The sequence below is a fragment of the Seriola aureovittata genome, chromosome 8 (assembly GCF_021018895.1).
Source record: "Seriola aureovittata isolate HTS-2021-v1 ecotype China chromosome 8, ASM2101889v1, whole genome shotgun sequence".
Classification (NCBI taxonomy): domain Eukaryota; kingdom Metazoa; phylum Chordata; class Actinopteri; order Carangiformes; family Carangidae; genus Seriola; species Seriola aureovittata.
Genome location: NC_079371.1, coordinates 21,564,243 through 21,577,325, shown reverse-complemented (window position 1 = coordinate 21,577,325; position 13,083 = coordinate 21,564,243). Strand labels below are relative to the sequence as shown.

At 44.4% G+C, this 13,083-nt stretch overlaps 1 protein-coding gene across 3 annotated transcripts in view; it reads right to left on the bottom strand.

Moving 5' to 3' along the window:
* tenm1 (teneurin transmembrane protein 1) overlaps window positions 1–13,083 on the bottom strand; it is a 165,843-nt gene that overhangs the window by 22,434 nt on the left and 130,326 nt on the right. For all 3 annotated transcript variants that reach the window (XM_056383289.1, XM_056383290.1, XM_056383291.1), the window contains one exon: window positions 1,964–2,118. In XM_056383289.1, coding sequence (XP_056239264.1) covers window positions 1,964–2,118 — 155 coding nt within the window. The remainder of the gene's footprint in view (window positions 1–1,963; window positions 2,119–13,083) is intronic.

Sequence of the window (13,083 nt, the reverse complement as noted above, 5' to 3'; positions counted from 1 at the left end):
TCCCTCCCACCAGCAACATTTCCAGCTCCTCCTGGGGGATCCTGAGGCGTTCCCAGGCCATGTTTTATGTGTATTTTATGACTGAATTTGTCTTCTTTTTAAACGCCTGGCTGCAATCAAATGTCCCCTGGTGGGGTAATAAAGTTTGACTTGACTTGACTTGACATATGTAATCTCTCCAGCGTGTTCTAAGTCTGCCCCGAGGTCTCCTACCAGTTGGACATGCCCAGAAGTCCTCCAATAGAAGGCGCCTAGGAGGCATCCTAATTTCCTAATCACTGCCCGAACCACCTCTACTGGCTCATTTCGATGCAAAGGAGCAGTGGCTCCGAGCTCCCTTCGAATGTTGGAGCACCATATCCTATCTCACCCTGTGGGCCCACCACCCGCAGGGATAAGAATCAGGGTTGGGTGCAATGCAAGCAAGGTTGAGGGGCTTGGGTGTGCCGATCCCTGGCATCATAGTCTTAAGTATAAGACTTGAGTGAATTATATTTAGTTTAATCACTGGTGGGAACCAAAAATAGTTCAGAATATCACTTTAATTCCAGTGCCTACACAGACAGTTCATTAACACACCGATGTTTTTGGCTGTTGATGAGCACCATCTGTGAATCGAGCACTGTGTATGTTACTTCATGACTCCATATGTCTGTAACTCTGTGTCGTGTTTCGGATCATAGGGTAATGTGCGGAGGGCTGTGGTTCCGGTCTGGTCGTTTGCCATTGGCACATTTGGTTCCTTGAATGGGAGACGGCTAACACTAGCTAGCTGCTCCGCACGCAGGAGGAAATTAACAGCACAATGGATCCTCTGAAATATTGAATGTAGTAAAAGGATAGATGACCAAAATTGTTGACAGCCAACATTATTGTATCTTGGCTTGTTGAAAAAATTGAGAAAATGAAACAAAAAATGTCAAGTATCATCAGTGGTACGTGGCTCCAGTCCAGAGCATCACAAAAGTTGAAGTTACAAATTACACACTTACGTCCAGAAACGACTTTATCCCTAAATGTTTGATTTGGAGAACAAAAAAAAAAAAGTGCATACATATAGAAAAATGTGCACAAGATCTGCAGTACTTTGTACTCTGTACTTTATTTCACAAAAAGTGAGAAGAATCCAGATTAACTCAACAAACACTCAGCCAACAATTTAGCATAAATTCCTACAGTGATTTTCGTCTAGCCATTAATCATCAGTGTCCATCACTAGGACGCCAGACTGATGTCAAAGCCGCTTATAAGAACAAACGGACGGAAGATGAATGCGGCTGAACAGGATCGGACGTGCTGCAGAGGCCGATGATTTACAAAGAGGACTGTTGGGTATCATGGGTCCCTTTACAGACATATAAAAGCACCACTGGGAGTTCACCTGGGCTGTACATGCATATTAACATACACGCACACGCACATACACAGGCGCTTGCATCCCTATGTGTGGGCAGAGATGCCTCTATAGAGCCAACGGTTCATCCATAATTCACCCTCTGCTCTAATAGGCCTGATAAGTCAGCAGCATGATCTGAAGGCTGGCTGATCAAATTTGTACAGTGGCTGTCTTTGGTCTTACTGCGCACTCTCTCTCTCACACACACACACACACACACACACACACACACACACACACACACACACCACACACACACACACACACACACACACACACACACACACACACACACACACATACACACACACACACACACACACACACACACACAAAACCTTTAAGAAGTCATTAAGAGTTTCTATAGAGGAGGTCAGGCAATTTAGATTGACACAACAATCACTGACTGTAGACCTTTTTGATCTAATTAGTCTAATTAGTCAACACAAAACATATGCTGGAGAAATAATTTAAACAACACTTAAATGTAGAGGATGAAGCCAATTTTAGAGTCAATCACGTGGCTCTAGCTTTCTACCAGTCGTTTAAACCCGACTGCATTCTTACCTGGCTGATGTCCATGCGTGCATCACAGCTTAGTGGCTGCGTCGACATCAGTCCGTTTGAGCCAATCACAGTGGAAAGCAAACCCCTCTCATTAATCTTCTGAATGGTGGTGCCATCAACGAAGTAGACAACACCTCTTTTATCCACTGCAATACCTGGGCGGGTGAGAGAGAGAGGCAGAATGAGCTTTTGGAGATGACAGAGGGAGCGAGAGGGGATGAGAGAACAAAAAGGGAAAAGGAGAAAAAAAAATCGCGAAAGAGAGTATGAGAGAGAGGAGAGAAGAGAAGAGGTGGGGAGGAGTGAGTAAGGGAGAGAAGTAGAAGTGGAGAGAGGAGAGGACTTCGGAGAGGCATCCAACTCGGTTAGACATTCAGCTCAGCAAGCGGCTGTCTTATCAAAGGCACTGCACCACAGAAATGTAATTATATTTCCATTCCAGAGCCCACTAAAGGGATTAGAACAATGCAACTGGAGGAAGAAGTTATTTGTCACATTAGATGTGAGCAGGGTGCTGCAGTGAACTTTTGACATTTGAAGCTTGTGTAAATGTGCATTATAAATGTGCTCCCACCGATGTGCATTTGTGCAGACGCTTGCCTGTATTTGCGCAGCACATGTGAACACGCGCTTTTGCAATGAACAGCATACATACTTGAACTCTCCTTGCAGTGGGGAGGTCTGCAACAGACAGTGAGCAGAGGGACAGGGAGAGAGGTAAGTCCAGGTTCTAAAGGTCAGGGCAGACTATGAATCATCTGTTATGGATGAGGAGCGACCTTCATCCCCGTCTCATCTCCATACAGAGAATAGCCCTTTGACTCAACTCCTCAGCAATAATATTCCACGACTCAACCCTCACCTCTCATACCGCATGCTGCCAATTCTCCTTGATTGCTTTCACTTAGCATCAGCGAAAATAAGCCATATTTCAGTATTCCTACCTGCCATCTCCAATACATGTGGCTCATGATTGCGCCATTTAAAATACATTTTATTTATGGCTTATCACCGAGTCATGGCAAGTTTAGCTCAAGCATGCCTCAAAGGATTTAATGGAGACAAAGCCCACTTATATCTAACTACACAACAATCAATCACAAAACTAAATGGTGCAATACAATACTGTCAAAGATCTGGAAAGATACGCCCAATATGCTTTGCTCTCCACCAACTCCGGAGGGAAATACAATATGGCTCTTTAGCTGTTAACTGCTTTACTATGTTCACTAACTAGATGCTTAATTTGTTTGGCTGCCCTTTGCTTCTCTCGAGGTAGCGTGCATTTGGTTTATTAGAGCTTTTGTGCTGAAAACAGCTGCCTGCTGCAGCTGGAGAGCAGATTGATTAAAGTGGCGAGAGTGAACCAAGATATTAAAGATAAAGATAATAATAAGATGAATGAAAGCAAAAAAAAAACCTAAAAAATTTTAAATGACAGAAAGAAGCGAAAAATGCCCATCGCAATATCCCTGAGCACAAGGTAACAGCTTCAAATTGCTTGTTTTGTTCGACCAACAGTCAATAAACGAAAGATATAATTCATAATTCACAATATGAGACAGAGGAGAGCAGAGGGGAAGCTGGAACCAGTGAGTATTTCATATTTTTCCATACTAAATTACACTGACTATCAAGATTGTTGTTCATTAAAGTTCTGTCCACTGACTGAATTTTAATTCTAGATATAGCAGGTCTGGCTGCTTTCCCAGCACTACCCACATTAGAGGAAGAAGGAACCTTCTGAAAAAGATTCAAAGAGTGATCTGACCATGCAGAGGTGCCAGCACATCATAATAAAAATGGACAAGACACAGCTCCAACTACTCCTCCCTCATTCAGTCATCTTGTCCCATTTCCCTTGATTTTTTTTTCCTCACCCTGTCCATATTTCTCCTTTCATACTCCTGTCATACTGGATTATGTGGGGATGTGTCTGTGCTCACGCTCTGAGCCCAGGATAGAAATCACTACTGCTCTTTTCCCTAGGCAGCACTAAGATCACATCCTCCTTGACATACAATGGCTTTCTTTACAGGTGATTTCATTCAACCTGTGCGCACGCACGCACACACACACACACAGACAAACATGCAAACACGGCCCACCGCCACACACCACAACTAGATTCACAAATGTCCTCAAAGCGAGCAACCCTGGATCAACCCTGAGAGTCATAAATCGTGCAGGTGGAGAGGAGAGGTGGGCAGGGGGAGGGCCAGGGTCAGTGTGTTTCCTCCAGAGGCCAGAAGGTGAACTGCAGAGCTCTCTCCCTCCTGGCCCCTTCATCATCCCTCTGACACAGACAGATTACACCACCCACACAGACCCCCCCCACACATACGCACACACACACCTCACCAACACCTTTCCTCCCCTCCTCTAGCTTACCTTCGCTCTCCATCCTCCCTAACTTGATCTTCTCCAGCTCTCTTTTTTGCTCACTCTTCCCCTCTCCTTTTTTTTTTTTTGTTCTTGTTGTCCTTTGCTTTCTTTTTGTTGCTGCACTCCCTCTCTCTTGCAAGTGCTAATCAAATCAGTGGCCTTTGACCCTTCAGTAATGTCTGGGCTCCGTCTCCTTCTGTTCAGCCTATTTTTTATTCTTTCTTGTGTTCCTCTCGGCCTTGCCATTTCTCCTCCTGTCACCTGGCATTATGCAGGAGGGACGTCTCAACCCACAGCAGCAGTCTGAGCCCACTTAGGTCTGAAATTCAGCGCATTCTCCCTGCTGTAACGCCATCCTCGGAACCTTCCTACTTTCCTTTCACTTTCCCATCCATTCCTCCTCCTAGCACCCTAAACCTGTCCCTGATCTTAGAGCTCATAAATCCTGCACGAGGACATAACGAGGCAGCCAGGACTCACTCTCAATACTGAATTCTGTCCTCCTCCTCCTCCCTCCTCCTGCTCCTCTGTCCCTGGATATTCGTCTTTCTTCCCCTGTGCTTCTCTTCCATTCATATCTTTCTTTCTTTCTTTCTTTGTGGTTTTGCGTGCTCAGGATCTGCATGTCTTATATTCCACACAAGCAGCTTCGAAGTAGCTGCCAATCCATCATCAACAATAAATACAGGACTCGACTGACAACTTATCCTCACAACATCGCAACAGTGTAGAACGATTGCTATTATTCCTCGGCATTGGCAAAACGATTCACAACAGTTTATGTGTTGTTTAAGAGTATTTCTGCCTTGTTTATTGAAAAGGAAGCAAATTAGTCCAAATTCTCCTCATCAGGGGCTGGATTTCCTGCCGCACTGTGTGCTGGTGTAACAGTGGCATGCTACGGCCCCTCCATACAACCAATGGATACTCACAAGACATCAAAAGATTTACCGTTTCTCCCTGGGTGGACTTGGCACTCTGATAGTCATGTTTAGAAGTTGGCAGACTTACCAGGGGAAAAATAATGGCGATAAATCTTAACTCCAGAGGGAGACAGACATTTGGCTAAAGTTGGGACTGGATTTTTACCATCAAAGAAAAGTGAATTAGACTGAGTTACACTGACCTTGGAAAAACAAGGGAAGGGGAGAGGAGAGGACTGAAGGAGAGGATGATACAGTGATGCTATTCACATTAAGCTCAGATTTAGGGACAAACGCATCCAAAGAGATAGAGAGAGACGGTGCCAAAAGAGGTGGGAAAGAGGAGAGAGGTGGTGATGAGACAAAGGGACATGATGAAGAATTGCTTCAATTAACCATTACAGGCCAATCACTCTCAATCAAAGAATCTCTTTGTTCTCTGTCCTTGTCAAAAGAATATCAGTTATAACGGCCCCCTGTAGCATCGTAACACAATCCAATCTGATTGCCTTGCCTTGGAGAGGGGTCTTAGAGAGCATCAGTGTTGATTACAGCTATTTGAAGAGAAGGAGCCACCAGGGATTTTCCACGCAGAGAGCAAGGGAGAGGTGAGGAAAGGTGTAAGGTGAGAAATTAGATGAAGTGAGAAAGACTAATTATAAGATAAGTTGTGGCTTGTGTATCTTATTTAGCAGCAAGAGCAGACAGCCCTGTTGGGATACACTAACATCAGGATGTGGTGCATTTGCGAAGTGCAAACTGACTGCTAACACCTGAGCCCTCAAGAATGCAGGAAGTCAGCCTACTGGTTTACCGTCTACAGTACTTTCACCCTTCAAATGTTGACAGCAGAGTTGCTGAAAGAGCCGTCTCTATGGATGAAAAGCAGAAGAAGTGTAAAATCGTACAGAAAACAAACACATCATTGGCTGTCAGCTGGTGGAACGGCCACTCAAGTGCAAAATAAGCACACGCTCTGCAGAGGAGACCTATTTAAAGGATCTGCGTATGGAGGATGGAGCATAATGTGTGCATGTATGGAAGTTCCATTTATACCTGAAAACTTTTACACCCACACAACCGCAGCACGTGCACACAGGGGTGAGTCGGGCACACACACACACGTGCACACACACGTGCGCACAAACATGCGCACATATGCACGCATGTACGCGCGCGCACACACACACACACGTGCGCACAAACACAGAGATTGCCAGCAGCCTGAGGAAGAAGTCATTCAATCTGCCCTCCCATATCCCCAGGCTCAGTGGGTGTTAATGATATGGACTGACATATTATTACAACATCTAAATGATGCTAGCTGTAGCTGATTATGGCCTATGGTGTTTCTGTACAGAGTAACTGTGTGTGACTGACAAGTGAATGTAGACAAATAGACAGCTTCACCTGCACAACTGGCCCCTGTGAGGGACCCTGGCCATAAATAAAGTCAACCATATTAGCTGGGCAAAAAGCCTGGAGGGTTCACTAACTGCTACAGTCCAACTGTAAGTGAAACTGAACAACACACACTGTTTGAAGGAGTCTTTAGCTGGCTGTGTGGTTTACTGTTCCCTTTCATCATTTCTCCTTGAGAACGCACAATGCTGTTTGTATCTGAACGTGTGAAAACATGTGAACGTATGCGCATTATGCCAATGTGTGCAAACCCGCATGCAAGTGTGTGTGTGTGCATGCATGCGTGTGGTGAAGTAGCTAGGCGAAAAGATAAGGCATGGCAGTTAATCACATTGTGCGCGTATGCAAATATAGAGAGGATAAATCAGAGTGTCTGCAGATGAGAAATTCACACTCCCACCCACGCACACCAACACGCACACACAACTTTTGCGAAGACACTGAGGGGGGAAATTAAACCTGTTCACTCAATCTCTGCCCTGTGAAACGGCACTATGCACCATACTAATTTTTGTGTGTGCGCACGTTGCTCGAGTGTGAGTACCCGTGTGTTCAGATGTGTTCACTCTATACATTCTACATCACATACTGCTCCGTGACCTATGACACACACATCTATGAAGTGCAGTGCTGTAGTAGTAGTGGTACACGGGATTTCCAGTGGTCTTTATTTTCCCCAATCAAACACTTATCATCAATCAATAGGAGATAGCACCATAAACGAGGACGGGCGTGTATTTCTGGTAGATCTTTGGTAAGCAGAAATAATTCATGCTTCTTGTAATTAATTATTCATTAAAGCCCCACAGAACAGACAGTGGCTTAGTAATTAAGTCTGAATCAGACACTGTGGCTCATCTAATTATCAAGCACTATAAGTTTGTTAACATATTAACCCGTATTAATTAATTATTGATAGCTGCCTGTTTTTTTTTTTTTGAGCTGGTAGTTGCCGACTACACATGTACGGTGAAGCGAGACATTACGAGAATGCAGAGAACTGGAAGGAGATTTTGCAATAGTTGCATGCTAATTTTTGTGCAAATCATTTTTTTTTTTTTTTTTGAGAATATGCGACTTGGCAGTAATTGCCTTGTTTGATAGCAAAAGAGAGATCCAAAGCAATCACACAGGCAGCAGACAAACTCAATTATAAAAGCAATTGAAATGCTTTGGACTAGAAAACTCCATGAAAGGCTGAGGGGTTTGGATCAGTGCAAAGCGTCTGCAGATTATGTTGCACTGTTTAGAACGTCAAACAAACACAAGGAGGTCTATCAATAGAGGCTCTTTTTACCAAACACGCCATCGCAATCACCAGTCGGTAAGGCTGTGCAGTGGCAGAAAGAGGAAATGGGATCAGATGGGAGGAAACAAATGTTTTTAACGACTGAAAAAGTGGAAAAGAGGCACTAAACTACTATGGATTCCAAATCTGTATGCACAGCTTCCACCCAAACAAAGTTTCCCCACATACAAAGACATCACAGCAACGGAGCCAGAGGCATCTCCAGTACAGTCTGTATCACAGATCGCTGGCTTTGCAACCATTTCAGATGCTTGCTTCCACATTTTCCAAAAGAACAGTGTGAGTGCTTCTTGGGATGGAGCTCTGGCCATTGGCTTGCTGGAGAGCTGCAGGTGATAATGGTACCCAGGTGCAAACATTTACTGGCTCTGTTTTCCCATCCCCATAACAACAGCTGACCCATCCCTCCCCTTCCCCACTCTCACGCAGGCAGGTTCAATTGGACTGCCAAGCCAAACTGTGCCTGCCACCATCACTCGTCTTATTCATCTTTTTGTCAGTGTGCTTAAAGAATCAAGGTAGAAACGACCTGCATGGGCACAAGTTCACTATCTCTCCCCTCATCAGAACCCCATCCACTCCCCCTGACCGAGACAAATGCTTCCATCTGTATGTGCATGTGTGTGTGTGTGTACTGGGCATTCACCTCGAGAAAATGCAATTTATTCCTCCACAGTGGCGTAGCTCCACTCCTCCTGTCACCTTGCCAGGCTCCCAGTGGAGGTTGACAGGCCAGCTGCCAGCAGCGGCCATCTCAACCAGTTAAAGGGACACGTGTGTCACATTTCCCATGATCACGCTGACGCTGACAGCCTGACATACTTTTAACAAGACACCCATAACTAACTCAATTCACTGGGAGAGGGAGAGTAGGTCCAGGGACCCAGAGGCTGTCAATCAACAACAAGCATGCACAAACACACGAACTCCCACAAACGTAGCACCTTTGATGCACAGGCTCAGCCTTTGGCCTTGAGCCTGCATCTCTTATTGACTCAGGACTTCATTACACACACAGCGAGCTTCAGTAATCTCTCTGAAGCTACCCTACACACTCCGACTACAAACAAGGTAGCTGTCAGTCTGTATAGTGTTCTACCTAATACATTACTTGAATAGCAGGCATTTTACAGGTAGAGCCTTGTTTTAAGTCGGCATAAATTTGCCTCTACTAAGCCCATTGGCTATATTTTCTTTGGTCCTTAGGAAATCTTGGCAGTGGGTTGACTATTTCCTCCCAGAATATCTATGGCTCCTCCTCTGAGCCATGGTGATTAGAAGGCAGAATACCTACTTACTGAGATGGATCCCTGTTTTGGGAAAAATCTAAAAACTAAACAGATTCTGTTCAATGTCAAAAAATGCATCTGATGCAAAATTGCAAAAAAAAACCAACTGTGATTCTTCTACTTGATCTTATCATAACCACATGCAACAGGTAGAAATATTGCAATGTCAGAATTTCAGACCAGTTTCAAAGTAACAGTCTTCCCAGTGGCACCATCAGGCCAAATCTTAGATCACATTTCGGGCTATCACACACTTGTGTATTTGTTCTACTGTGTCTGTAGGTTGAGACAGTAGTTTGATCAGTTTTCTGTAAAATCAGCAACTATTTGGAGTTTTGTTGAAACCATTTTTTGGTGTTTGACAGCTGAGTCCTCATTCTGTCTGGAGGGAGCTGTCTCATCACATTCCAGACTGTCTTTACCAGAAAAAAACATTTGTTCAAATGCTTAAATGACCTATGTCTACATTTCCCGACAGGCTGACTCCTGTGGTAGTGAAATAATGATTATACAGAAGCAGTGTGACCTTGTTACAAGCCACATCTTACAGGGCTTTCACGCCAAAAGCTTAGGTTCCGACACTGCACACAGCAACATTATTTTTCCACTGATGTTCACTGCCTGGATTTTCAACCAGGTTCTGCAATTAACATTCATCTAAATTGAACTTTGACCCCAAATATACAGAAGTTAAGATGCAACAGTTTTTACAACAGAGAGGAATGGAGGGAGTTGATATCGTGCATGTCTGAATTTGAAAGAGTTATGTAACTCTATTCTGCAACACAACTGATTCTGGAGTGAAACGTCTCAAGCATGGCAGCAAATGTGAGAAAGCACAGCGTTGGCAGGTTAGATAATTCATAATGTTTACATTCCACTGTAGTCTGTAACATCAGAGGATTATGTGTTGCTTTTTATTTAACGCCCTCCCTTGTAAACTTTTAGCTGCAGATATGTGGTGACAATCTATTTTGTCTTTTGTGGATGTGAACTTGTTGCTTTATTCAACAGTTTTCAAACTGCACAGTGTTTGGCCTTGAAGTTGACTTCAGCTAGATGAAAGAGCAAATTCTGGCCTATCAGTATAAAGATGCTAACACATCTCACACATTTCACAGTGTTTCTTGATAAAATCCTAATTCCATCTTAAAAAGGAAAAGATAACATAATTAACATTTGGGTCACTCAAATTTTTCCTGTTTTATTTTAATCAAGAGTTTTGTGACATTCCTGTAGTATGACTGTTATACAGTACTGTACCATTTGTCCTGCACAGGAGATGTCATATGTTCAAGACCAACGGTCAGCTGGGAATTTTCTTTCTTAAAGTGCGAGGGCAGACATTATTTACCAAAACTGACTTCCTAATGTGTCACACGCTTTACATTTGATTGGATTTATCACAGCTTCGTAGCAGTGAATGAATAGTTTTAAGACTCCTGCAGCTCCGTCAGGGACGTGCACATACTGCAGACTGTCACAAAGTCAGCAGTAAACACACAAACAGGACATGGGCTGTATCTCTGCAATTCTGTCTCCAATCATGTAAAAAATTGCTCAGCGGCTGGACAAGTCCTCCATGTACCTGTGCGCAGCGTGCTCTGCTTGATGCTCTGTTGCCTGGCCCTCCGGATTTGCCGCTGGCAGCTTTATTATTAGCATTAGTGTTTGGAGAAAGGAGACTCTGGCAGAGCCTCATATTGTGGCTGCTCAGTGATGCATGTCTGTTGCACAACCCATTGCCGATCTTCTAATTATCATGGATGCTGCAGTGAGAAAACAAGCTGTGGTAGAAATAGCATGACCCAATGGCGTCTCTCTGTTTTGCATTATCATAGAGTATGCTGCTGTTTGCCTTGCTGTGTGATTAATTCATGTGTGTATCATTAATGCAGGAATGTCCAGGGGCAAAGACAAAAGCTTGGTCAATGTGGAATGAAACACAGGAGCAGGCTGTTAAAAATTGCGCACACATATGCACACGCTCACGCATAAACCGAATCTTGGAGATAAAAACACAGTATGACTTATCTGATGCCCTTGTTTTGCGAAGCAGTGCTCTGTTTAAACCAACAGAAACAATGATAGTTGACCCTCTGAGAGGGAAGGCAGCCACAGGGCCAGTTTAATATGCAGATGAGGTGTAGGACTGCTGCTGCATGCTGCAGGATTTAGACGCAAAACACTGAGTTCTCTCTCTCTCTTTATCCATTTCATTCACTCTCTTGTTCTCTCTTTCCCTCCATTCCCCATTTTTCTCTATTAATTTCATATTATTTTTGTTCTCTGTTGCACACAATTTCTCCCTCACTCTCCGGCTCTTTCGGTTCTGAGCTCCCTCTTTTTTCTCTATCAATTTAATCCTCTCTCCCTCTCCCTTTCTCTATTTTGTGAGACGCAACAATCACTCTGCCCTAAATGCTATGGGAGCCAGAGGTAGAATAACAATGGCATATTCATTCCAAAGTTATAACACAAAGCAGCTGGCATAGAGGCTACACAGCCCTAGGAGATCTTATAACTTCACTGCTGCAGCCAGCAAATACAGTTTGGGAAGTGGCAGATTCGGGAAATGTGAAAGGCAAGCTGCAGTGATTAAAGCTGTGCAGTTAAAGGACACTACCAGTCGTATGACTCCACTGCTGGAGTAGAAGCAGGGGGCAGGTGTTTGCTGAGTTAATGGTTTGAGTATAGGCTTGCTGACAACATCCAATGCTTGATTCACACTGATGAAACAAACTGGGAAACGCTCCTTTGCACACTGCCAATGTTTTCCGCCATCTCTGTAAATGAGACCGGCGCTCAGTGTGTGAAGATATTCCTTCACCTGAGCCGCGTAAACGTCAACCGCCAGCCAAGACACATACTGACAGATACTGTACGACGCGAAGCCTGGCTGGAGTTTGGTGGCTGAGCAGCAATGTGCCATGTGAAGCAATATTTACCCCTGGCTGTGTCTCTTCTTTTTAAAACTCCCTGGCTGTTCAACATGCTAATAACCGCGACCAGTCTTAAACCCTACTGCTTCATTCGGCACCCTGGCCCTGCTATCTCCACTCTGATGGCGTGCCTCGCAGCTCTGGGGCTCAGTGAGATGGGGACAAATGTGTTGTGTCTGTCTGTGTGGGGAAGAGAGAGAGATGGAGAAAGAGACAGAAAGAAAGCAGAGGAGGAGAGAAAAGAAGAAGAGAGAGAGAGAGGCCGACGGGGCAAGAGGGAGAAATGTGGTGGCAGCATGTCAGCTTCTGATAAGGGCATTAGTCTGCCCCCTGTGGGTCAGAGTGAGAGACTGACACTGCAAGTGCTCACACACTGCCATGCCCGCACACACACACGCGCACACACGCACACCTCTCTCTGTGGATGTCAGCTTTGCTGTCTGGGAGTAGTCAACAAAAAATAGATAAGACCTGCGCATGGCAAACAACAACAACTAAACTCTCAATCACTGGAGTCACTCTGAACTCCTCTGTCCAAACCGACACATGAAACACAGACACAGACATTTTTACTTCCACATATCTATAACTCACCAAATGTGTACAAAAAAAACAAAAAAAAAAGGGCCCCTTCATGTTGTGAACAGAAGGAGTCCAGAGATGCGAGCCAAGGCTGCGGAGTCCTGTGGGACTGACGTCTCTTTCATGTCAGACATAGGATCCATCCTAAATGGAGCAAGGCCTTTTATTTACCACACTAATTGACTGCAGAAGCACATGCGGAGCCAACTCTAAACAATGCCCCAGATCTTGTATTCATAAGAGAGTGTTTGAAGGACACGAGATAATC